The sequence below is a fragment of the Rhinoraja longicauda genome, chromosome 3 (genome assembly GCF_053455715.1).
Source record: "Rhinoraja longicauda isolate Sanriku21f chromosome 3, sRhiLon1.1, whole genome shotgun sequence".
Classification (NCBI taxonomy): Eukaryota; Metazoa; Chordata; class Chondrichthyes; order Rajiformes; family Arhynchobatidae; genus Rhinoraja; species Rhinoraja longicauda.
Genome location: NC_135955.1, coordinates 41107249 through 41135091, shown reverse-complemented (window position 1 = coordinate 41135091; position 27843 = coordinate 41107249). Strand labels below are relative to the sequence as shown.

General features: G+C 41.4%; 1 protein-coding gene across 1 annotated transcript; it reads right to left on the bottom strand.

Moving 5' to 3' along the window:
* Positions 1 to 405: 405 nt before the first annotated feature.
* Positions 406 to 27258, bottom strand: rassf6 (Ras association domain family member 6). The gene is made up of 10 exons (XM_078396936.1): positions 27200 to 27258; positions 20726 to 20804; positions 18793 to 18932; positions 17708 to 17811; positions 17210 to 17388; positions 5794 to 5895; positions 4170 to 4221; positions 2938 to 3056; positions 2736 to 2833; positions 406 to 481 (listed from the first exon to the last, which is right to left on the bottom strand). Exons 1-10 carry the CDS (start codon positions 27256 to 27258, stop codon positions 406 to 408), a joined length of 1008 nt encoding a protein of 335 aa, XP_078253062.1.
* Between the last annotated feature and the right edge of the window lie 585 nt (positions 27259 to 27843).

Here is a 27843-nt window from a genome sequence, read left to right as displayed (position 1 = left end):
CTTTGGAGTGTGGGAGGAAACCGAAGATCTCGGAGAAAACCCACGCAGGTCACGGGGAGAACGTACAAACTCCTTACAGTGCAGCACCCGTAGTCAGGATCGAACCTGAGTCTCCGGCGCTGCATTCGCTGTAAAGCAGCAACTCTACCGCTGCGCTACCGTGCCGCCCTTAATGGTATGGGAGTTGCAGCAGAAATACCCCTGGAATATACAGTACAACTCAATTCATGTCATCAGTGATTTACTCTCCATGCACTGTTCATGAATTAAAACCTGTTGTTGCATCATTATAGACCTCTAGGAAAATCTAGGTAACTAATTTCACAATTCAGTGTGTAATAGAAAAGAATAGAATGGAACGTTGACATTTCCTGACATCCAGCTTCACCGTGACCTGACAATTTCTTAAACTGAAGTTTCTGCCCTCACCATCATTCTTCTTCGCAGCTGCTGAACTAAAGACCTTTTCTCCATTCTGTATCTGTAAAAATGACATAGGTGATACTCTTTACAGCTGGTTATAAAGACATCCATGACCTTACCAAATAAATGCTACGAGACACAAAGAGTGTTGGAGTAACTCAATGGGTCAGGCAGCATCTCTGGAGGATAAGTGATGTTTCGTGTTGGGTGAGTAGCCAGTGTGTAGTCCTGCCTGCATTCTCCACCAAAAATCAAGTTGGTATCCAATTGCTAACTCACCTTGGATCCGACGTGATCTCAGCTTCTGGACTAGTCTACCACACATGACCAGCTGGAGTAACCTACCATGAAGTAACCCGGGTGCCATTGGTGGTCAGAGAAGAAGATCATCTGAGGCTACAATAAAATCTAGAACAACTGGGGCCGTGGGAATTTAACTCAGTTAAGTGCAAAGTGATGTATTTTGGGAAATTTAGCTGGGGAAGGACATACACAGTGAATGACAGAACCATGAGTATTGTGGAACAGAGAGTCCATGGATACAACTACATAGCTCCCTGAAAGTGGTGTCACAGGTAGACAAGGTGATGAAGAAAGCATATGCATGCTTGCCTTCATCAAATATGGCATAGAGTACAAGAATTGGGACCCTATTACAGCTGTACTAGGGATTGGTGAGACTGCACCTGGAATATTGTGTGCAGTTCTGGTCACCACATGATAGGAAACATGTGATTAAGCCAGAGAGCATACAGCAAAGGTTTACAAGAAGTTGCCAGGACTGAAGGACTTGAATAATAAGGAGGCTGAGTAAGCTGGGACTGCTTTTCTTGGAATTTATAAAGATTTATAAAATCATGACATATGTGATATTCTTCACAGCTGGTTATAAAGATATCCATGACCTTACCAAATATATATATATATATACATATATACATATGAGCTGGGTGGCCATTCTTTTATCATGGATAGAGGAGTGTAAAACTAAAGAATATAGGTTTAAGGTGAAAGGGGTACCTTAGAGGCAGCTTTTTCACGTGGAAGCTGGTGGGTATGTGAAATGAGCTGCCAGAGAAAGTGGTAGTGTTGTGTACAATGACAATGTTAAGAATCCATTGACAGTGCCATGGATAGGAAAGGTTTAGAGAGTGATGACACATCCTCCCTAAGAGGAAATCAGATCTCTGTCACTGGCCTGGCCAGACCAGGATAAGCTAACAACCAGAACCACGAACAGCAACTGGCTGGTGGAAAGCACCGGCTCCCTGGTCTGAGCTGAGGTCATAGTTAAAGGAGAAATAGCTGTGTTCAATTAACTGTTATTGGATCAACTCACCTGCACAACATCACCTCCTCCACATAAACCATAGAGAGAGAGGCAGGAGAGAAAGAAAGGGAGAGAAAGTGGGAGGGCTCCCTGCTAACTGTGCCTCTTTTTTTAGGCTTGGAGTAAGACTGAGCTGTCAGGACAAGCCTGACATTACCAGTGTCTCCTCTTGAGGCAAGAGTGAGATGCTGAGACAAGCCCATAATTGCCTGCACCTCCTCTTCAAGGCCAAGACTGAGCTGCCGGCTCAAGCCTGAGATCGCCTGCGACCTCTCACTCGTCCACAGTCGATGAGTGACTGCTCCCCCGTATAGACCTGGACATTCTTGTCACCATTATACTTCACCAAAAATAAATCTTATCATGTGAGTTCGCCCTACCACGAGTATGTCAGTGTAGTCATTGTCAACCCGACATCATCCCCAACGCCACAATGATGGAGTATGCGGGCAGGACTACGCTGGTTCCTCACATGATGGAGGAGCTGATCCGGCATTTACTGGATACCAGCATCGAACAACAGTAAGTCTCCCTGGAGCAACAGTGGGCCACTCAAAAGTTGACCCATAACTTTGTTTGAGTAATGGAGCCACTCCTGCTTCGTGCCAGTGAAGGCACTTGCCCCAGAGATGCAGGTGGGAGCGTACGTACAGCCCGTGGCCATGGCTCACACTAAGCTAATGGAGCAGGATGATATGGAAACATATTTTTATAGATAGAGTTCTACCCGAGGCCAATACTGAGTGGCCGGGGCAGTCCTGATACGTCCTGCCCATGGACAACGAGAGACTGTGCCTACCCACAGAGGCAGAGATTGAGCCACCAGGATAACCCAGAGACCATCTCTTCAAGCCTAAAGCTGAACCACTAGGATAAACCTGAGACCACCAGTGCCTTCTCTTGCTCAACAAATCAGTGAAGAAACTAGCACATGGTTCACAGAGTAAACTTGTAAAATACTTCATTACAATTAAAAGCTCACCGTAGAAGAGCATTTTCAATGTGCTTTTCCTCCTCTTCATTTAGTTTCTGAAGAATTGCATTTAAAACGGGAAGCTCAAACTTGATGTACTGAGCTACCTGTAGAGGAACAATAACAATAACCAGCAGTTAGAATGCAGACCTTTGAAACTACTGACCCATGGAGGAGAATATAGATGGGTGGTTTCTAAACTCTTACTTACGTCAATGCTAATTTCCTCAGCATCTTTGTCCATTAAATATATTTTTACTATTTTCCGTGATGGTCCATGAAGCAGTCTCTCCCATAATGGAAACGACGTGTCTTTAAGCTTTTTTTTTTCTGTAACAATGTTATTTGCAGAGAATTTAACTTTTTAAAAGATATACTCTTTTACCTACTGCAGGGAGGTTTGGATTAAGGCACCTGCAAGCAAAAGCATGACAAGTCCCTACAGCGGAGCTTCAGATGACCTGCTGGGTAACATACATTTGACTATGGGAGGAGTGTTGGTCAAGACGTTGGAAAACCCTTCGCTATTTTTCCACTTATGCTATGTGAACATCATCATGGTCAGAGGTGTACAGAGGGATTTAAAACTAAATGAGTTTAAAAGTGGGAATCCGCTCCAATAGAAGCAACCAGAGATCGTGGTGGTTTTAACTGTAAGGTTCTTAATATCCAGCCATCGATTTTCTCACTTGGAAGAGAAGTGAGCAGGATATGGGGTAGCTGTCAGCAGGACTCTTCAATGGAAACTGGTCACATGTCATCTTCAGCAAGTGGGGACGAGAAAGGTTTTCAGGAATTTCTTTGGGATGTGAAGGCAATATGGGGAATTCTAGGAGAGTGAGATCATGGCTTTCCTTGCGTGGTTTAGTGGGACATTCCTTTCTTCTCTCAGTCTCCAGAACAAAATTTGGGTTTTCACTCCTGTTTGCAGATCTGCTTCTACCAAGTCGGAAAGAAGCACGGATTTACCCCTCCGGCTTCTGTTACAGCTGCATGAGGATTTACTCACTTTTTGGAATCTGAGAAATCTCATGTCTTTAGCATCTGCCTGCTAAATTCTATGGGTTAACGGTGAAGAGGCGAGGAGGTTTGGGGTCTGTGCAGGCAAATAACAACCAGCAAGCTGAGGTTTACTTGCTGTTGCCACTTGGCCCTCTTCTCAGGAAGTCCCTCAGGATACAGATTGTTATACTTCCACTCCTGTTCCAAAGAGAGGAAGATTCCCGTGTGTAAATTCCTTTAATGTGTCATGGCTGTTCCACACCATACACCCCATGGACCTGACAGAGCAAGGTCTAAGAGCATGGCAAGGAGGTCTAAGGTACTGTGACACACACTAAGACACATTAGTGCGTGCACATACGCATGTCAGCTGGGTCCCCCACCCCACTCCAGTCATTGGCTCAGCCAATAGCAAAAGGGAAAATTGTGCAGGTCACTTACCTTCACTGGCATGAACAACATACAGTGCAAAATCATTGGGGTCATTTTCTATCTGTCAAGAAATAAAGATGTGTCAAGGGAGGATACATTATGATATACTACAACCACATGCCATACACGAGCACTGTCTTATTTGTGCTACTTGAATTCTTTTCATCATATTTCTTTCACACTTAATTTATCAGCTTTCTCTATAAATTCTTACCCTAAATTTATTGTCAAAAATCACTTTCTGGTTCAGAATGTAGCAACGTCCTCACACTTAAAGTGGCTTTGTGAACATGTTCTCCCACTATCTAAACTTTCTCATGACCAGAAAGGTTTTCAGCAAAATAAAACAATTATTACAATATTACAATTTATCCACTAATTTTGTTACTCCTGTACCAGAAGATCTGACTTCGAACCCTGGGATCAAGACTAATTTATCCCAGTTCTTTGGCAGTGTGAGCAGAAGTTGGGTTCAGTGTACATAACTTCTCAGTAGCTATCATTTAATGTTAAGACACTAGCACTTCTTCTCAAATGATTTTCCAATTATTTTAAGAAAATCCAAAACACAATTTTTAAAACAGAATTGAGGTAAAATTCTTAAAGATTGATTGGAGACACCACAAGGATATTTCAGTTTAGTTTAGAGATACAGTGCGGAAACAGGCCCTTCGGCCCACCGAGTCTGCACTGACCAGCGATTCCCGCACATTAACACTATCCTACACACACACTAGGGACAATTTACACATTCACTAAGCCAATTAACCTACAAACCTGCACGTCTTTGGAGTGTGCGAGGAAACCGAAGATCTCGGAGAAAACAAATGTGGTCACGGGGAGAACTCCGTACAGACAGCACCCGTAGTCGGGCTCGAACCCGGGTCTCGCACTGCAAGCGCTGTAAGGCATCAAATCTACCACCACGCGCCATCATGCTACCCAAAATATCAGAGACTTCAGTGACTCCCCAGACATCTGTCTGGCCTAGAATAGAAATTATAATGGCCATGTTTGGTTTTAACAGAGTTAAGTTGAGTATGAATGCCCACACTGCTTTCTGTAGGTTAGTCCATCATTTATATAATTTAAAGGGGTTGAGTGTCAGAAAATTTAGTACCAGTTTTGCTCTTAACATAGATTTTTAATGCTTTAGGAAAAGCAGCGGCTGCAGGGAACACACAAGTTCTGTTTGAGTAGTGGCTGTTATCCAGGAGAAACAGGGCAAATCAGTAAATCTCCCAGAAAACAGAGTGAAAGATTGAATAGTTCCACGAGCGGGTTCATGATGGCAATAGGTGCTGCAAGGGAAGTAGGTCCATGAGAAAGATTGGGAGAATGAGGGGTTGTAGCAGGTTAGACGGGTGAGTGGAGAGGAGTGGATGACAAGGGGAATGGAGCAACAAGGTGAGTAGAAACGATGAAGTTTTGGGAGTGGGGGGTATGTGGAATGAAGGCTCAAGAAGATCGGAAGGAGAGGTGCGGGAACGAATGGTTGTGAAGGAATATGTGAATAGTAGACCGAGAAAATGCAACGAGTGAGTAAGGAAGGGTCATAAAACTGGGTGGTGAGGGTGTTAGCTTTTTACAGTGATTAAAGCATTACCGATGCTTTAGAATTAAAAAAAAGTACCTTGAACTTTTGTAAGAGCAGTGCTATCACCTCCTTGGTCGTGAGTATGCTGTTGATTCTCACACTGGTTACAGAGCCTTTGGTTGGTGTGAAAATGGATGTCTGCAAAACACAAAACCCTTTTATTCACAAAATGCTGGAGTAACTCAGCAGGTCAGGCAGCATCTCGGGAGAGAAGGAATGGGTGACGTTTCGGGTCGAGACCCTTCTTCAGACTGATGTCGGGGGTGGGACAAAGGAAGGATATAGGTGGAGACAGGAAGATAGAGGGAGCTCTGGGAAGGATGAGGGGAAGGGAGGGACAGAGGAGCTATCTGAAGTTGGAGAAGTCGACGTTCATACCACCGGGCTGGAAACTGCCCAGGCGAAATATGAGGTGCTGCTCCTCCAATTTCCGGCGGGCCTCACTATGGCACTGGAGGAGGCCCATGACAGAGAGGTCAGACTGGGAATGGGAGGGGGAGTTAAAGTGCTGGGCCACCGGGAGATCAGTTGCGTTAATGCGGACCGAGCGCAGGTGTTCAGCGAAGCGATCGCCGAGCCTGCGCTTGGTTTCGCCGATATAGATAAGTTGACATCTAGAGCAGCGGATGCAATAGATGAGGTTGGAGGAGGTGCAGGTGAACCTCTGTCTCACCTGGAAAGAATGTTTGGGTCCTTTGATGGAGTTGAGGGGGGAGGTAAAGGGACAGGTGTTGCATCTCGTGCGGTTGCAAGGGAAAGTGCCCGGGGTTAGGGTGGTTTGGGTAGGAAGGGACGAGTGGACCAGGGAGTTGCGGAGGGAACGGTCTCTGCGGAATACAGAGAGGGGAGGGGATGGGAAGATATGGCCAGTGGTGGGGTCCTGTTGTAGGTGACGGAAATGTTGGTGGATGATATGTTGGATCCGCTGGCTGGTGGGGTGGAAGGTGAGAACGAGGGGGATCCTGTCCTTGTTGCGAGTGGGGGGATGGGGAGCAAGAGTGGAGCTGCGGGATGTAGAAGAGACCCTAGTGAGAGCCTCATCTATAATGGAGGAGGGGAAGCCCCGTTTTCTGAAAAACGAGGACATCTCGGAAGCCCTAGTCTGAAACACCTCATCCCGGGCGCAGATGCGGCGTAGACGGAGGAATTGGGAGTAGGGGATAGACTTTTTGCAGGGGACCGGGTGGGAAGAAGTGTAGTCCAGAAAACACAAAACCCTTACTTTTATAGGTAATAAATAACTTGCTTTTAATTGTCTGGACTGTCACTTTAATTATTGTATGTTGTGTGGTACTGCAAAACTCCATTTCAGGCATTCTGTCAAAGTTAAAGAGCTGAAACCTCAGACTAACACATTGGATACTTTAGACACTTGCATGGCCTTCCACTCCCAGAAATCTGCTTCTGGTTGAAATCTGAATATATTTGATTTATAAGCAGCAATAATATGTTGCAAATATGTTCTTTTTGGGATGAATCTTTATTGGATAGTATAGGTAGTGTATATGTTAATACAATCAGGAGCTAACTGCTTGTCCCTTTTATTAGACCAATAGGAAACATGGAGTAGCCTCATTATCAGGGGGTATGGGGAGAAGGCAGGAACGGGGTACTGATTGAGAATGATCAGCCATGATCACATTGAATGGCGATGCTGGCTCGAAGGGCCGAATGGCCTCCTCCTGCACCTATTGTCTATTGTCTATCAGAAACAAATAGAAATAAACTCAGATAAAAATAATCTTTTTGGAGATATACAAAAATAAACATCCAAATGATAAAATTTAAAAAAGGAAACATGAAACAGTGCCAATAACAGTCATCGTCTTCTCTGGAAGGCTTCAATTACACTGGTGGACACAGCAATGTATCTCTCCCAGACAGCCATGGTGAAAGGTCATGGATTCTCCCTGCCGGCTTCAGAAGGAAATCTATGAAAGGATCTCCACCATGTCAGCTTTCCTCTAATTCAGGAAGATCATGAGCTTGAGACAGAAGACTAGTCAGAAATAGGAAAGCAGACACTTTATGTAGCATAACACCAGCTGGCATCTCTTACAGTCAGTCCACATGTGACCAATAGATTCACCCAGTACAAAAATTATAGGCAACCTGAGAGTTCATGACACATGGAAAACAGTGGCAGGAATAGGTCACTCAGCCTGAGACAATAGACAATAGACAATAGGTGCAGGAGTAGGCCATTCAGCCCTTCGAGCCAGCACCGCCATTCAATGCGATCATGGCTGATCACTCTCAATCAGTACCCCGTTCCTGCCTTCTCCCCATACCCCCTCACTCCGCTATCCTTAAGAGCTCTATCCAGCTCTCTCTTGAAAGCATCCAACGAACTGGCCTCCACTGCCTTCTGAGGCAGAGAATTTCACACCTTCACCACTCTCTGACTGAAAAAGTTCTTCCTCATCTCCGTTCTAAATGGCCTACCACTTATTCTTAAACTGTGGCCCCTTGTTCTGGACTCCCCCAACATTGGGAACATGTTTCCTGCCTCTAATGTGTCCAATCCCCTAATTATCTTATATGTTTCAATAAGATCCCCCCTCATCCTTCTAAATTCCAATGTATACAAGCCTAATTGCTCCAGCCTTTCAACATACGACAGTCCCGCACGCCCTCAATAGCAAGAATATCCTTCCTCAAATTTGGAGACCAAAACTGCACACAGTACTCCAGCGGTCTCACCAGGGCCCGGTACAACTGTAGAAGGACCTCTTTGCTCCTATACTCAATTCCTCTTGTTATGAAGGCCAACATTCCATTGGCTTTCTTCACTGCCTGCTGTACCTGCATGCTTCCTTTCAGTGACTGATGCACTAGGACACCCAGATCTCGTTGAACATCCCCTCTTCCTAACTTGACACCATTCAGATAATAATCTGCCTTTCTATTCTTACTTCCAAAGTGAATAACCTCACACTTATCTACATTAAACTGCATCTGCCATGTATCCGCCCACTCACACAACCTGTCCAAGTCACCCTGCAGCCTTATTGCATCTTCCTCACAATTCACACTACCCCCCAGCTTAGTATCATCTGCAAATTTGCTAATGGTACTTTTAATCCCTTCATCTAAGTCATTAATGTATATCGTAAATAGCTGGGGTCCCAACACCGAACCTTGCGGTACCCCACTGGTCACTGCCTGCCATTCCGAAAGGGACCCATTTATCCCCACTCTTTGCTTTCTGTCTGTCAACCAATTTTCTATCCATGTCAGTCCCCTACCCCCAATACCATGTGCTCTAATTTTGCCCACTAATCTCCTATGTGGGACCTTGTCGAAGGCTTTCTGAAAGTCGAGGTACACCACATCCACTGACTCTCCCCTGTCAATTTTCCTAGTTACATCCTCAAAAAATTCCAGTAGATTTGTCAAGCACGATTTCCCCTTCGTAAATCCATGCTGACTCGGAATGATCTTGTTACTGCTATCCAAATGCTCAGCAATTTCGTCTTTTATAATTGACTCCAGCATCTTCCCCACCACTGATGTCAGACTAACTGGTCTATAATTACCCGTTTTCTCTCTCCCTCCTTTCTTAAAAAGTGGGATAACATTTGCTATCCTCCAATCCACAGGGACTGATCCTGAATCTATAGAACATTGAAAAATGATCTCCAATGCTTCCACTATTTCTAGAGCCACCTCCTTAAGTACCCTGGGATGCAGACCATCAGGCCCTGGGGATTTATCAGCCTTCAGTCCCATCAGTCTACCCAAAACCATTTCCTGCCTAATGTGTATTTCCTTCAGTTCCTCCATCACCCTAGGTTCTCCAGCCCCTAGAACATTTGGGAGATTGTGTGTATCTTCCTCAGTAAAGACAGATCCAAAGTAACGGTTTAACTCGTCTGCCATTCGATATGGTCATGGCTGATCATCCAAATTTACTACAATGTTCCAGCTCTAGATCCCTAGATCCCTATACCATAAGGACAGTACCTCCTTTAATATATTTAATAATTTGACTTCAACTACTTTCTGTGGTAAAGAATTCCACTAGTGGATGAAGAAGTTTCTCCTCATCTTAGTCCTTGTTGGCTTATCCCTTACTTCTAGACAATGACCTCCCACCATCATGAACATCCTTCATGCATCTGATTTGTCCAGTTCTGTTAGCATTTTGTAGGTTTCAATGGGATTCCCTCTAATTCTTCTGAATTCTTATGAACACTAGACCAATTGACCCAGACTCTCTTTATTTGTCAGTTGTGACAGACCAGTCTGGTGAACATTCCCCAGACTCCCTCACTGCAAGAATATCTCTCCTCAGATTATGTACACAATACTTAAGGTATAGTCTCACCAAGGCCTTGTACAATTGAAGCAAGACATTGATGCCTATACTCGAACCTGCAAGCTATGAAAGACAGCATACAATTTTCGTTTTTTGAAATTTAACAATTTTCATTTTTTGAAATTTAACAATTTTCATTTTTTGAAATTTAACAATTTTCAATTTTTGAAATTTTACAATTTTCAATTTTTGCCCACCTTCAGCAAATGATGCACAAAGTTACCCAGGCCTTGCATTTAATAACATAATCCACCTCAAATGACAAAGCCCCAAGGAGTGTTGGAGAGCAGAGAGATCTAGGAATGCAGGTACATAGTTCCCTGAAAGTAGTGCCACTGGTAGATAGGGTGGTCAAGAAGACTTTCAGTACATTGACTTCATCAGTCAGGGTATTGAGCAGAGAAGTTGGTATGGTATGTTACAGTTGTACAGGACGTTGGTGAGGCCGCATTTGGAGTATTGTGTTCAGTTTTTGTCACTTTGCTGTAGGAAGAATATTGTTAAACTGAAAAGAGTGCAGAGAAAATTTATGAGGAAGTTGCCTGGACTTGAGGGCCTGAGATCTGGTGAAAGGTTGGGCAGGCTAAGATTTTATTCCTTGGAGCACAGAAGGCTGAAGAGTGATCTTCTAGAGGTGTATAAGATCATGAGAGGGAATAGAAAGGGTGAATGCACAGTCTTATATCCAGAATAGGGGAATCAAGAACCAGAGGACATAGGTTTAAGGTGACAGGGGAAAAATTTAATAGTAACCCGCAGAGCAACCTTTTTCACACAGAGGGCAGTGGGTATATGGTGTATGCTGCCAGAGGACCAGACAAGGTCCAAACGTGGACAAGTGCGATTAGCGTAGATGGGGAACCTTGGTCGGCATGGGGAAGTTGGGCCAAAGGGCCTGTTTCCATGCTGTATGACTCTATAATAATCCTTCTGATTGGATTGTTTTATGCAACACTTTCTAAGGAATAAGCAAATACACATGAACAAATGACAGATTACTTTCTCCATTGTTTTTCTCTTTTAAAGGGAAGTAATGAAAATATTGCTCTGCCTTCATTTTGTTATGACCTTCAAACTCAAAATGCATTGCATGCCTTCAAAGTCCAATATATCCTCATGGGGATGTTATTGCTCGAGATTGTTTTGCTCCTGCTGTTTACAGTGGAAACATGTGTGTAAACCTGACCACTGCATCAAGTTAATTTTACCAACTCGATAACTTGTTTGACTTTAAAGTTTTGTCATTTCTGGAAATAATATCTCCATATCCTTTCTTTCATGGCCAAGAAGTGGCCATATTCCAGGTATTTCATTTCCCTCCTCCTCCTCCTAGCCAGAATTTGCTTTCAGTGATCTATTCAACACTGATCACATTGTTTAAGTGATCTATTGAACATTGTTAATATTTCTTATTAATATATTTGATTAAAAGTTCTATAGAAGCTGTGCCTTAGAAAAAGTTTCCCTTTGTTTACTGACAGTTTCACCTTTGGCCTTTTCTACCATCCCAGAATTCCAGTGAATACAGAATTAGTTTCAACAGGCTTGGTCACGTGTTAGTCACTTGGCACTCTCTGAGAGGATTGAATAATATAACTGGAGTTGAACAGCTGTTCAACAGCCTAAAATAGCTTGCCCCCTTAATAAGGTCTAAATAACGCCCTTGTAATTGACACCCTTAATAAAGAGAAAAAGCTATTACTGTTTGACTAATATGGGCAGATCACTGGGAAAACAGAATATAGTTGATGGGGACTATTTCCAACATATGGTACTTTTCTTTAATCTATTTTCTATGCTTTGGATAAGTGGAATTATTCATGTGTGAACTTCATGATCATCCTCGCCAGCACAAGGTGACATCAATTTAAAAGTTATACCCAAATGTTTCCAATTATAATTTCAAACCAGTCAACACAAATAATATATTCAGTAAGACCTTTAACTAAGATTTGTGGTGTGTAAAATGATTAATGGTGTTTGCTTCATTTAACTGTTAATGAACAAAGTCCTTCTTCAGATTGTGCTGTGAGCCACACCGCCTCAATGAACAGTAACGTTTGGTCAGCGTCCGGTTACTCTTTAAACTGCACCTAAGCAGCATGAAATATTGATTTACAGGACTGTCAACATTAGGAAAAGGTGCAAGCAAGCTCATGACAAATTATATATTAATGAGGCGCACCTTGTCCATGCTGACCAAGTTGGCAGATTAGGCTAGTCCCATTTGCCTGCATTTGGCTCATCGCCCTCTAAAACCCTCCTATCTACAAATCTGTCCAAATGTCTTTTATAAGTCGTAATAGTATCCGCTTCTATAGCTTCCTCTGTCAGCTTGTTCCAGATATGGACTGCTCTCTGAGAGATAAAGTTCCCCCCCAGAGGTCCCTCTTACATATCTCCTCTCTCACCTTAAGCCTATGCCCTCGGGTTTTCGAATCCTCTATCCTGGGGATAAAGACTGTGAGTGTTCACTTTATCCGTGCACTCTATCCATTTATCCAGCAGCTGAAGATAGACACAAAATGCTGGAGTAACTCAGCGGGACAGACAGCATCCCTGGAGAGAAGGAATGAGTGATGTTTCAGTTTGGGTTTCAGCCTGAAGAAGGGTCTCAACACAAAACGTCGCCCATTCCTTCCCTGCAGGGATGCTGCCTGTCCCGCTGAGTTACTCCAGCATTTTCTTGTCTATCTTCGATTTAAACCAGCATCTGCATTTGTGCTCAGATTTGCTGTGGAATATTCATATCATATCATATATATACAGCCGGAAACAGGCCTTTTCGGCCCACCAAGTCCGTGCCGCCCAGCGATCCCTGTACATTATCACTATCCTACACCCACTAGGGCCAATTTTTACATTTACCCAGCCAATTAACCTACATACCTGTACGTCTTTGGAGTGTGGGAGGAAACCGAAGATCTCGGAGAAAACCCACGCAGGTCACGGGGAGAACGTACAAACTCCTTACAGTGCAGCACCCGTAGTCAGGATCGAACCTGAGTCTCCGGCGCTGCATTCGCTGTAAAGCAGCAACTCTACCGCTGCGCTACCGTGCCGCCCATCTGGAGCTTTTAAAGAATCTCAATGTGGAATCTGCTTAAAGTGGACAGAAATTGTCGCTGTTTGTAAAGTCCATCTTAAGGACTTGCCTAAGTTCAGTCTCTTTACTTAATTTTTATATATTGGGTGGGGATTAGGAAAATAATGGCTTATGTCAACGAAAAAATGTAGTTCATTCTGATTTTAACAATGTAAACTTTCTTGCTGAAGGGATACACAAGATTTATTTATGAAGAGGTTACACATGAGGTTGGCCCCATTATCTTTCAAGAGATATTACATTAGGAATGGAACTAGATACAAACTTTGGTGTGTTACCTGTGAAGAAAATGGGCACTCCCAAGATGAAATGGACCTTTTCATCTTGGGAGATGGGGAAGGAGGAATTACAGCTTGGGGCACAAGTAACCTGACATCAGGGGCCTACGGCCACTAGTCTTGCTTTATGAGAACTTAGTGGAGTGTTGTGGTGGAACTGTACAATTTTAATGTTCAGTTGGTACATGCATAATAAATTCTGTGAAGAATAAACCTTTAAAGAGCTTCTTACATTTTTGGGATGTAAAGAGCATTTCACCATCAACAAGGGACTTTGTGAAATTTTACCTCTGCCATTATTTTACTAGATGTGGTAGTTAATTTGCAGGAAATGTGTTCCACGCACATCAAATTGAGTAAGCAATTAATCTCTGTTTTTGGTGTTGCTAGAGAGATTACAGAATGCCAGAAGATATCCTTGCTGATCTTTGAATAGTGCAAAGGAATCTTTTACCATCTGAATATCACCTGCAGAATCAACAAGCTCATCAGGAAGGCTGGGGTTGGATTCATTGGAGGTGGTCCGAGAGGAGGATGCTCCTCAAACTGCAGAGCATCTTGGACAATGCAGCTCATACCCTCCATGACACACTGGTCAACCTGAGGAGCACCTTCAGCAACAGACTGGTTCCACCAAGATGCAACACAGAACGCCACAGGAGATCCTTTTCACCTGTGGCTATGAAACAGTGCAACTCCTCCCCCTTCTGTTGTGGGTAGACTGACTCCCCTTCCCCCCCTCCCCAATCTTTGCACATCCCCAACCCTGGACTTTCCACTCGTCACATTAATTTCATGTATCTTGTATCTTATGACTGTTAGCAGACCAATTTCCCTCCTGGGATAAATAAAGTTCTATCGTATCATATATACAGCACATCTGACAGTGCTGCACTGAATCACTACTGCACTGAAGTAACAGGCTAGACTGTGTGTAATTTTCTGAATGGGAGATTGAGCTAAAACTGCTGATACATTCAAGCGGTTTAATTTTTATCAGGCCATTTATTGTTCAAGGGAACACATTGGATACTGATTCTATGGAGTGCAATTTCTGGTTGTGCATGCATAATTCATACACTACTTTGCAGCATAACTGAGGAATTATAAGGGTAAAAAGACCCTAATGGAAGTTATCTACAGGCCCCAAAATAGTAGCCTGGATATAGGGTGCAAGTTCAATCAAGAGTTAAAATTGGCATGTAGCAAGAGGTAATGCTATGGTGGTTATGGGCGATTTCAACATGCAGGTAGACTGGGAAAATCAGATTGGTACTGGACCCCAAGAAAGGGAGTTTGTCGAGTGCCTCTGAGATGGATTCTTAGAGCAGCTTGTACTGGAGCCTACCAGGGAGAAGGCAATTCTGGATTTGTGTTGTGTAATGAACCGGATTTGATAAGGGAACTCAAGGTAAAGGAACCATTAGGAGAAACCATTAGGAGGTAGAGACCATAACATGATAACTTTTAATCTGCAATTTGAGAGGGAGAAGGGAAAATTGAAGTGCCAGTATTACAGATGATCAAAGGGGACTATGGAGCCCTGAGGGAGGTGCTGGCCAAAGTTGATTGGAAAGAGACCCTAGCAGTGATGACAGTGGAACAACAATGGCAGGTATTTCTTGGAATAATACAGAAGGTGCAGGATCAGTTCATTCCACAGAGGAAGAAAGATTCTAAGGGGAGTAAGAGGCGACCGTGGCTGACAAGGAAAGTCAAGGACAGTATAAAAATAAAATAGAAGTATAACATAGCAAAGATGAGCCGGAAGTCAGAGGATTGGGAAACTTTTAAAGAGCAACAGAAGATAACTAAAAAGGCAATATGGGAAGAAAAGACGAGGTACGAAGGTAAGCTAGCCAAGAATATAAACAAGGATAGTAAAAGCTTCTTTAGGTATGTGAAGAGGAAAAAATTAGTTAAGACAAATGTGGATCCCTTGAAGACAGAAACAGGTGAATTTATCATGGGGAACAAGGAAATGGCAGACGAGTTGAACAGGTACTTTGGATCTGTCTTCACTAAGGAAGACACAAACAATCTCCCAGATGTACTAGTGGCCAGAGGACTTAGGGTGATGGAGGAACTGAAGGATATTCACATTAGGCAGGAAATGGTGTTGGGTAGATTGATGGGACTGAAAGCTGATAAATCCCCAGGACCTGATGGTCTGCATCCCAAAGTACTGAAGGAGCTGGCTCTAGAAATTGTGGACACATTAGTGATCACATTTCAATGTTCTATAGATTCAGGATCAATTCCTGTGGATTGGAGGGTAGCTAATGTTATCCCACTTTTTAAGAAGGGAGGGTGAGAGAAAGCAGGGAATTAAAGACCAAATAGCCTGACATCAGTGGTTGGGAAGATGCTGGAGTCAATTATAAAAGATGAAATAACGACACATTTGGATTGCAGTAACAAGATTGGTCCGAGTCAGCATGGATTTATGAAGGGGAATCATGCTTGACTAATCTTTTGGAATTTTTTGAGGATGTTACTAGAAAAATGGACAAGGGCGAGCCAGTGGATGTAGTGTACCTGGACTTTCAGAAAGCCTTTGATAGGTCCCACATAGGAGATTAGTGTGCAAAATTAGAGCACATGGTATTGGGGGTAGGGTATTAACATGGATAGAAAATCGGCTGGCCGACAGGAAAGAAAGAGTAGGGATTAATGGGTCCCTTTCAGAATGGCAGGCTGTGACTTGTGGGTTACGCAAGGCTCGGTGCTGGGACTGCAGCTATTTACAATATACATTAATGATTTAGATGAAGGGATTAAAAGTAACAACAGCAAATTTGCAGATGACACAAAGCTGGGTGGCAGTGTGAACTGGGAGGAGGATGTTATGAGGATGCAGGGTGACTTGGACAGGTTGGGTGAGTGGGCAGATGCATGGCAGATGCAGTTTAATGTGGATAAATGTGAGGTATCCACTTTGGTGCAAGAACAAGAAGGCAGATTAGTGTTTGAATGGTGTCAAGTTAGGAAAAGAGGAAGTACAACGAGGCCTGGGTGTCCTTGTACATAAGTTACTGAAAGTAAACATGCAGGCAGTGAAGAAAGCTAATGGCATGTTGGCCATCATTACAAGAGGAGTTGAGTGCAGGAGCAAAGAGGTCCTTCTGCAGTTGTGCAGGGCCCCGTGAGACCACACCTGGAGTACTGTGTGCAGTTTTGGTCTCCAAATTTGAGGAAGGACATTATTGCTATTGAGGGAGTGCAGCGTAGGTTCACAAGGTTAATTCCCAGGATGGCTGGACTGTCATATGTTGAAAGAATGGAACGACTGGGGTTGTACACACTGGAATTTAGAAGGATGAGAGGGGATCTTATAGAAACATAAAATGATTAAGGGATTGGACATGCTAGATGCAGGAAACATGTTCCCGATGTTGGGGGAGTCCAGAACCAGGGGCCACAGTTTAAGAATAAGGGGTAGGCCATTTAGAACTGAGATGAGGAAAAACTTTTTCACACAGAGTTGTGAATTTGTGGAATTCTCTGCCTCAGAAGGCAGTGGAGGCCGATTCTCTGGATGCTTTCAAGAGAGCGTTAGATAGAGCTCAGAGATAGCGGAGTCAAGGGATATGAAGGCAGGAACGGGGTACTGATTGTGGATGATTAGCCATCATCACAGTGAATGGCGGTGCTGGCTCAAAGAGCCGAATGGCCTACTCCTGCACTTATTGTCTATAGTCTATTGCTCTTGTTTTTGCAGAAAAGAATTGGATTCTGTTCTCGTACCTTGTAGTTGTAAAAATGGCCATTGATGGAAAAGCGATGGCGCTTGGCTTTTTGTGCTGCAGCCACTGCCTTGTTCTTTACCCTCATCTTCACCAGTGACACATCACTCCGGGTACGTATTAAAATGCCACTTTCTGGCTCTCGGTTCCGTTGTGGTTTTAATGTACCGCTCTCAAAGACTTAAAAATGAGAGAAGAATGGATTAAATGAAAATATATTTTTCCTAAGTCTCCCTCTTCAGTCCCAGTGCAATTTTACATTGTTGACCTTTCCTCACCATTACTGACGTAAACTAGAAGAGAGTTTCCTTATTCACTCTCACTATTGTTCATAATTTCAGTAAAGTTACCCCTGATCCAGAAAGCTCGATGGCATCGTTTTTTTAATCAAAATTGACCTACATTTGAAAAATCTCTGCTTTCCCAACAACATTCAATCTTCCTGCATATGAAGATCAGTGTAGTGGAAGACCATTAAATATTGACCCAGGAACCTTACCTGGTTGCTGGGCGGCCTCTTGTTCATCAGTGTCCGACTCTGCCTCCACTTCTAGTTCTGCAATGTTGCATAAATTATCAAACTCTCCCCATCGCGTCATTCCTCTGCAAGCACAAGTTAATTCATTTACTGAAATGGCAAAGAAGATGTTAGGACTCCAAAGAAGGGTCTCGACCCGAAACATCACCCATTTCTGCTCTCCAGAGATGCTGCTTGTCCCGCTGAGTTACTCCAGCATTTTGAGTCTACCTTAGGTCTCTGTTGCGTCCTTTTCGAAACCTTACAAAATGCCTTTGCAACTAATGAAGTATTTCAATTTTGGAAATGCAACAGCCAATCTGCTCATAATTGCTCCCTCAAACAGCAATGTGTGAGTGAACTGATAATTGATTTAAGTGATAATGATTGACCAGGATGCTGGACACAATGCTTTTGCTCTTCTTTCAAATAGCACCACAGGATCTTTTGTATCCATTGAGGAGAGCAGATCTCAATTGAGGATCTCAGTTTAACAATTCATTCAAAATATGGAAACACTAACATTGCAGTGCATGTATGTTCACTAACACTTGTTGAACAAGACTCAGGAGTGGGTCAAAGTGACTCAAAGGGAGTACTGAAATGAATGGTGGGGTTGTGGTGGAGATAATGTCCATCGGGTTGAGAGGGAAAGATGGTTTGAGGGTGGTGGAGAATAGCCTATTAGCAGATTAGGGTGGAGAATTAAGGTGAATTGAATCTGGGGGAAGGGCTGGTTTGAGAGCAGTGAAGTATGAGATCCAAGAGATGGGGTAAGATATTTCTGGGGAAAGAAGTTAGTCCAGGAGAAGGATAGTACAGCTCGGGGAGCCGAGAATAAGGGCTATTCTGTACAGAGGACACCATCAGGTAGACTTGGAGAAGCTGGAGTATGAGGATAGAATCTGGCAGAAGTATAGTCTGGAGAACAGCAATATTGTAGAGCTATATGTAATATTGCAATATATGTAATATAATTCTTGGCCCAGCAATCCCACAACAAGACTTGCCTGGGATAATGTGTCACCCTGTACATTTTATCTACCAAGTTGCAGAGTTTGACCCACCTTTTGTTCATCACGGGGTCAGGAGATTGGGCACCTTTTGTTTGTAATCTGGATTTCTCATCATTTATCTGTAATCTTATTGGTTGGTGTACACCCCACGAAATATCCAGTAATCCTTCCAAGACAATCCTTCCATTGATCTTCATAGTGAAATGTTGAAATTAAATGATTAGCTTCAACATACAATGTTACATAGAATAGAATAGAATGTTACGGCAAGTATAATTAGTTAAGCTAATTAGATTCAAACATTCTAATGAGCTCAACTGAAATATGTTCTCTTCAGGTTCCATGAAGTGTTTACTTCTCAAAATTAGATCCAAAATATTTCGATTTTATTTCTTAACTCTTTTTGCACTGTTTTTCAAAGATGAGAATGATTTCATTCTTCCTGCTGGCATTTACAAATGAAACATTTGACTTTCATATCCCTATTTAGCCTTCGAGTTTTCAGTGCCATTCCCAACCATTATTTACAGTTTCTGTAAATCAAGCAACAACAACCACTTTCATTCCTTTCACTTATCAACGTTTACGTGGGAATAGTACATCTGTTATCTGATTTGTGTGGTTTGTAATCTTGATTTATGTTAATACACCAAGGCAAAGCCAGTTTAGTATCTAGAGTACATTAGTTCCTTAAAGACTGTGAATGCCTCAGACCTCTCTGCAAAATGAAAATGTAAAAAAAATTAACCCCTGTTCTTTGAACCCGAAGACTCAAAGCCATTTGCATTTCTTTTTTAATTCTTAACAATCAAATTCCTGTTGAAGATAAAGTGTCCTAAATTAAACCAATGGAACAGATTTTCTGACTTCCCCTTGGCATCAGTATTTGCCATGGGCACAATATATAGATGGAGTGGGAGCTGCTTTACCTCCTCGTTGTGCACCCTGGGTAGTTCTACAGAACTGGAAAAATTTGCAGCAAAGCGTCAACTACGGTACTCTGAAGCACCAATTGCCACTTTTGACTGTTGTAGTTGACATACGAAAAGAAAGGAATATATAGATGACAGTGGAGCAGGCAAGGCCACGCAAGATAAAAAATAATATCCTTTAATTTCAATAGAACTTGACAGTGGGAATGGACACCAGTTATAATGATCTCTACACATGATTGGAAGTCATTATTATCTCTTAAAAATATCAACAATGAATACTCCAGGATTCTTTCGGAACAATTGAAATAGATTAGGCAGAGTCAAAGATGGAGACAAATATACATTGGAAGAAGTGGTGAATGTATCTTATTGGCTCGGCGATCATTTCGCTCAACATCTTCGCTCAGTCCGCCTCAACCAACCTGATCTCCCGGTGGCTGAGCACATCAACTCCCCCTCCCACTCCCAGTCTGACCTTTCTGTCATGGGCCTCCTCCAGTGCCATAGTGAGACCTACCGGAAATTGGAGGAAAAAAGCACCTCATATTTCGCTTGGGCAGCTTGCAGCCCAGCGGTATGAACATTGACTTCTCCAACTTTAGATAGTTCCTCTGTCCCTCTCTTCCCCTCCCCCTTCACAGTTCTCCCTCTATCTTCCTGTCTCCACCTATATCCTTCCTTTGTCCCGCCCACCTGACATCAGTCTGAAGAAGGGTCTCGATCCGAAACGTTACCCATTCTTTCTCTCCTGAGATGCTGCCTGACCTGCTAAGTTACTCCACCATTTTGTGAAATAAATACATTCGATTTGTACCAGCATCTGCAGTTATTTTCTTACATTGCATTTCTTTGAGGTACTGTTGGGCAGTTAATTCTGTTTGTACTGATTACGTTAGCTGCTTTCTTACCATTACACTGTACTTTGCTTTCAGGTTTGCTTTCATTCATGCTTGGAGATTAACTATTTTTACCAGACAATGGGCTTGGATATATTAAATAACGTTAATTTCTGGACTATATGAATGATCTATAAAATATACTGTACTTACATCATAATATGACAGTTGAAAATTCTTCTTATCTTCATGAAAGCAATTGTATGTTTTTAACAATGACAAAAACTCAACCCTGAGGAATATAAAAATGCATATTTCACAATCCAGTTCATTCCAGCTATCAGAGTAATCAATGAAATTGTTTTTCGTAGTTTTGTAATGAAACTATCTTATCATTCATGTGGTTAAAAGGAGTGGCAGAATGAATAAGAAGTGTGGTGGGTCTCTTCATAAAGGATTGGATCAATATAGGAGAACATACAAAGTGACAGATCAGAATTAGGACTAGCAATAAGCTACTCGACCCCATATGTCTGCTTCTCCATATAATAAGGTCATGGCTGATGTGAGTGGAATCTCAATGATCTGATTGTAACCTGGGGATAAATAATCTTGGCTTGGGAAGATCACAAGGTCAGTTTGGTGGGAGTTTGAAATAACACATGCAATGATTGATTGAGCCCCTTAAGAGTAGCCATAGTGCAGCACTGAGTTTATATCAAGAAATAATGAGGTTGTATGGAATATTCTTGGTAACTTAAATTTTCATATTATTTGGACAAATCATAAAGGTGATTTTTAAGATGAGTTCATTAAGTATATCCAGGAACCAATCAGAAAATAGATCATTTTGGATAAAGTCATATGTAATGGGAAAGTATCCTTTGGGAAAGGGTAATCATAAAATAATCGAGTTTCATATTCAGTTTGAAATTGAGAGACCCAATCTGAAATCAGTGTCCTATACTTTAGAAAGGCAATTATGAGGTGGAATTGACTAAGGCAGACTAGCAAAACAGGTTAAACAGCAAGACAGTGGAGAAGTACTAACAGATGTTGAAGAGAATGTTTTACAACACCCCACAAACATATTCCATTGCTAAATAAAGATTCTACAAGAAGGATAATTGATCCATGGATATTTCAAAAAGCTAAGAATAGTGTCAGCTTGAAAGAAAAGATATATAAATAGTAAAAGGGTAGCAGTAGTGAAGACAATTTTTAAACTGTTAGGGTGATAAAAGAAAATAAAATGGGCTAAATAGATTGCGAGAGAAAATTAACAAATAAAATCATGCAATAAGAGTGTTCACATTACAAAAAGAGAGTGCCCAATAAAATATTATTCTCTTAGAGGATTGAATAATAGGAAATAAAGAAATCGATGAGATCTTCAACAAGTATTTTGTATCTGTTTTGACAGTTGAAGACGTTAAAGCACCCCAATAATAGGGAAAACTTCTTCCACACTAAAATCATTGTTTGAAATTCGTCCATCAAATGTGATGGAGAGAGTACAGATAAATATGAAGGCTGGCAGATCCTCTGGACCTTCCCACCTGCATCCTTATAGCTGCACTGATAGCAGATATGTTAGTTCTGATCTTCCCTACATTCTGGAAGGTCAGAGTTAATAGAAAAATTGCAAATATACACCCATAGTCATAAGAATGGGGGTAAATAGAGCACAAAATTACTTAGCCCAACATCCATTGTTGGGAAAATGTTGGATCTGTTAATGTGGGCAAAGTCCCTCAGAATCACAGATGGTTACAGCACAGAAGGAGGCATGAGTTGAGTTCATAACTTCTCCATGTAACAACAAGTCATAATAAGAAAGCACATCATTGCCTCTTCTTACTGAGAATATTATGGAGATTCGTTATGTCAGAGAGGATTATCTTGAACCTCTACAGGTGTACAGTGGAGATCATATTGACTGGTTGCATCACGGCCTGGTTCAGCAACTTGAATGCCCAGGAGCGAAGAAGACTGTAAAAAGTTGTAAACACTTCCCAGCCCATCAAGGGTTCTGACCTCCCCACCATCGAAGGAATTTATCAGAGTTGCTGCCTCAAAAAGGCAGCCATCATCATCAGAGACCCATACCACCCTGGCCACACACTAATTTCACCCCGCCATCGGGAAAAAGGTGCAGGAGCCTGAAAACTTTAACATTCAGGTTCAGGAACAGCTTAAACACTACAACCTCAAATAAAGTCATTTTGATGTTGTTTGTTTTGGCTTGGTTTTTTTTTTTTTTTTTTTTTTTTTTAAATTTATTTTTGTTAGAAGTAAGTACAATAGTGTGGTACTTGAGTACCTAATACATAAATACATATTTCCATTCTTGTACAACTTCATACTTTTGATTTAATAATAAAAGAACAGTGAGAGAAGAAAGAAATAAGAAATAAAGAGTGTCGGAATAGATAGTCAAGCGAGTAGAAACAGAAAGCAAAAGAAATAAAGGATAGAGATGAAAAGTTAAAAGATTGAAAGAAAAGGAGACAGTAAAGAAAAGAAAGATTAGGGGAGATCTACCTATCTCGTATTTTTGCCCATCCGTCACCCGGTTCTAAACCGTTTAATTTCTAAGGTTATGTTATGTTGCACCATATGCTTGCAAAAAATTGATAAAAGGAGACCAAATCTTTAAGAATTGGTCTACTTTGCCTAATAGGAGGAATCTCATTTCTTCAAAATGTAACGTTTCAGACATGCTTGAAATCCACATTTTGAATGTTGGCGTAGGTGCGTTTTTCCAAAATTTGAGTATTAGTTTTTTTGCTGTTATTAGACCGTAATTAAGAAAAGCTTCTTGGAATATAGTTAGTTTACTTCCCTCTTCCATTGATCCAAAGATAATCAATTCTGTACTGGGGTTCAATTTTGTGTTAAATAGTTTTGTAAAAATTCCAAAAATTTCATTCCAAAATTTATACAGTTTTGTACAATAGACAAAGGAATGTGCTATAGTGGCTTTTTGAGTTAGACATTTGTCGCAGATGGGGGAAACATTTGAAAATATTTTATTCAGTCTAGTTTTCGAATAATATAATCTATGTAAAATTTTAAATTGAACTAGGTTGTGTCTTACATTCATTGAACATTTATTTACATATAATAAATTTTTATCCCATCTATCGTTCGGAATTTTTATCAATAACTCTTGTTCCCAGTCCCTTCTAATTGCCTCTGTCGTTGGTGTTTCTATATTTAGAATTATATTATATAAGTAAGATATTAAATTGCTTGATTCTGCCTTTCTATTCATTCCTTCCTCCAATAAGTCTGGGGTTGAGGTTTGATATCCTTGTATATATTTTTTCAAATAATCTTGAATTTGAAGGTATTTGAAATATTGATTACTTTTCAAATTATATTTTAGTTGTAATTGTTGGAATGGTAAAAAAATTCCCATTTCATACATATCTCCCATCGTTTTGATTCCTATTCTTTCCCAATGGATAAACGTTGTATCAATAATAGATGGTTTGAATGAAGGATTATTAGCTATTGGAGAAAGAAACGATAATTTTCTTAATTTTAAAGTTAGTTTTATTTGTTTCCAAATTCGTATTATACTATGAATAATTGGATTCTTCTTATATATTATATTGTTCAGTTTTATCGGGGAAAGAAGGATCGCTCCTATATTGTAAGGGGAACAATCCTCTTTCTCCATTCTTATCCAATCTACCTGTTGGGCAGAACTGTCCAACCAGTAGATTATATTTTTAATATTCACTGCCCAATAATAATACAATAAGTTAGGGAGTGTCAGTCCCCCTGATTCTTTAGATTTACACAAGTGTTTTGGCTTGGTTTATATGGAAATATAGAGAAAACCCTTCCCTCCACAGATTCTGGCTGACTAGTTGAGTTCCTCCACTGTTTGTGTTTGTTCAAGATTCCAGCATCTGCAGTTTCTTGTGAAGACTTTTGTTTTGCGTGATATCCAGGTTAATCATATCATACATGAGGACACGGTAGCGGCACTACCGGCACGGTACGGTAGCGGTACGGTAGCGCAGCGGTAGAGTTGCTGCTTTGCAGCGAATGCAGCGCCGGAGACTCAGGTTCGATCCTGACTACAGGTGCTGCACTGTAAGGAGTTTGTACGTTCTCCCCGTGACCTGCGTGGGTTTTCTCCGAGATCTTCGGTTTCCTCCCACACTCCAAAGACGTACAGGTATGTAGGTTAATTGGCTGGGTAAATGTAAAAATTGTCCCTAGTGGGTGTAGGATAGTGTTAATGTACGGGGGTCGCTGGGCGGCACGGACTTGGTGGGCCGAAAAGGCCTGTTTCCGGCTGCATATATATGATATGATATGATATGATATGACATCAGCACAAAAAGGAAAATGAAAGAGTGCAGAATATATGTTACAGCTATAGAGAAAGGGCAGTTAAAAGAAAGGGGTGCAAAGAAGTAGATTGGCGATTGGAAATATATCCTTAGCATATGAGAGGTCTATTCAAGAGTCTTAAAGCTATTCTTCAAGTCATAGAATCAAAGAGTCAAAGAGCATAAAAACAGGTCTTTGACCCAACTCGTCCAGACCAACTAAGAAGCTCATTTAAGCTAGTCCCATTTGCCTGCGTTTGACTCATATCCCTCTATTTTGACTTTGCTGGTACGTATTTTCAAACATTTGTATCTCCTGCCTGACAAGAGAGGGAGAAGAGAGAATGACCAGGATGTGAGTGATTCTTGGCTGCTTTCCCAAGGCAGTCTGAAGTGTAAATGAAGTTGATGGGAGGGAGTATGGTTTGCATGATGTACTGGGATGCGTTCTAATTCTCAACAACTCTCTAACAACTCCCTAATTTGTTGTGGTTTTGGGCAGAGCAGTTACTATACCAAGCTGTGATGCAATTAGGAGGATATATCTGTAGAAATTGGTTAGAATCATTGGAGATACGCGGCATTTTTAGACCTCTGAGGAAGTAGAGGCATTTGTGTGTTTTCTTGGTTGTAGTGTCAATGTGGTTGGATCAGGGTAATATTTACATTTAGGAGCCTGATGGTCTCGACCATCTCCACTTCAGCACCTTTAATGCAGACTGGGGTGGCTCCTCTATCTCACTTCCTGTTGTCGATGACCAACTCTTTTGCAGGAAAAGTTATTGTTAGGTTGTTGTTTCGAGAACAAGCTACTAAGCTCTCTATCTCCTTCCTGTACTCTGTCTTGTCATGGTTTGAGATCCAACCCACTGCAGAAATGTCATCTGCAAACCTATTACTGGATTTAGAGCAGAATTCGGCCATACAAACTGTGAGTGTACTGTATATGGAGTATATCAAGGGGCTAGGATCCCTTCCTTACAGGGCACCAGTGTTAAGAATTATTGTGGAAGATGCCATCGCCTGTGCTTGCTGATTGCATTCTATGGGTCAATAAGTCAAGGATCCAGTGCAGAGGGGTTGCTTATTCCTAGTTCCAGTTGGCAGACATTACCAGCGGGCTGCCTCGTGAATACGTATTGGAGCTCAAATGTTTATAATTTACATTAATGAATTAGGTACTGGGGCCTAGTATATTTACTGATAATACAAAGATATATGGGAAAATAAGTTGTGAAGATCACACAGTGAGTCTGCAAAGAGATATATAGAGGACAAATGAGTACACAAAATTTAGCAGATGAGATGTAATGCAAGGAAATGTGACTTCATACACAGAATATCTTGAATCAGATGGCAGAGATTTCGAAAGAAGGAATAATTTCATCTCTCAGTGAATGTAAATCTCTAGAATATTCTAGTTCAGAGAGCCATTGAGGACTGAAGGCATCAAGCAGGAGAAAGGAGATCAGGTTAGCCATGATGATACCAAATGGCAGAAAAGTCTTAAAAAGCCTCACAGCCTGCTGCTTTTATTTACAATTTTCTATGTTCTTTTGTTGAATTATTCTGAGTTACTGTATTGATTTGCATTTTAAGGTCCATCATCTTAATCTGGCATTTATGGCTTTTGGAACCAAGTTCTTGGTAAGTGGCCTCAGTGACAATATTTATTGCCATCAGTTTTAACACAGAAAAATGTTGCAAGATGGACTATCAAACAAACTTTACATAGAATCATTTAAAGTAATGTCTGGAATAAAATGTTAGTAAAAGAGGTAGGTTTTAAAGAAAGAAAGTGAGGTGGGCCTGGGGTTGAGGGGGAGAATTCCAGACTTTCGGCTTTGGAGAATAAAGGCAGAGTCTAAATGGTGGAGTAATTAAATATGATCAAATTATATGCACAATTATAGGAGAGCAGATATTTTGCGGGGGCAAAAGCTAAAGAAGGTTGTAACAATAACAAGGAGAAATTCCATGGAGCGATTTGAAATCGAGGCATTGCTTACCCAGGAGACAATTTTGGTGATGAATGGTCAGGATTAAGGGGTGAAGGTTAACATGCGTGAAGCAGAGGTTTGGATTACTTGTTGTTACCTACATGGCAGGAAAGACTCTAAAAGACTTAAGGCATCCAGATATTTTTCTTGTTAGCTTTCAATTACAAATATTCAAACTCAACATGAATGTGCTTCATATGTTTGCATACTATGTTACAGCCAAAAATATTGTTTTCATTCATATATTAAGGATGCTCCATCAAAAATCATTACTTTACAATAATGACTGCAAAGAAATCAAAGATAAGTAATCCTTCCAAAAGGAATCTTGGTACCTGGAAATAGTCTTGCCTTTTTGAACTTGGATTTCAGGCTGCAGGTGTACAGTGTTCATGACAAGTGCATTTATTCAGAGAGGATGGAAACCTAAGGAGCTAAATTTAAAAAAAAAGATTTTTATTTTACAACACATGCAATGATTATTGTGATATTCTTCACAGAGCCATATATAGTTCTGAAACTTTTTGAAAGTATCCAAACTCAATGATGAGGTGATAACTGGGAAGCTGAACTCCCTGAGTGATAACATCTAGTTCACCCAGTCTGAGCCCTGCACTGTGTGACCAGTCACATTGGCCAGAACAAGCTCAGCTCATGAAACTTTTGAAATCAATAAACTCTAAAATATCATCCCCAATTTTGGCTTTCATCAACTGTGTCAATGCTTCTGAAGTTGTCTGAATGCCCCTGGAGTCATAGAGCATGGAATCAGGCTCTTAGGCTCAACTTGTTCATGTCGACCAAGTTACCCAATTTACACTAGGCCTATTTGCCTATGTTTGGCTCATATCCCTCTAAATCCTTCCTATTCATGTATCTATCCAAATGTTTTTGTATCTGTTGCTATAATACCTGTCTGAACCACCTCCTCTGACAGCTCGTTCCATATATCCATCACCCTCTGTGTGAACCTTCTGTT

Excerpts from the sequence above, each read along its gene's own strand:
- rassf6 (XM_078396936.1), bottom strand. The coding sequence starts at position 27,258 with ATGAACACTGTACACCTGCAGCCTGAAATCCAAGTTCAAAAAGGCAAG. Across the intron at positions 20,805-27,199 it reads AAAGGCAAGACTATTTCCAG|GGTTGAGTTTTTGTCATTGT; the intron begins GTACCAAGATTC and ends TATATTCCTCAG. Across the intron at positions 18,933-20,725 it reads TTCAACTGTCATATTATGAT|ATCAATGGAAGGATTGTCTT; the intron begins GTAAGTACAGTA and ends TTCACTATGAAG.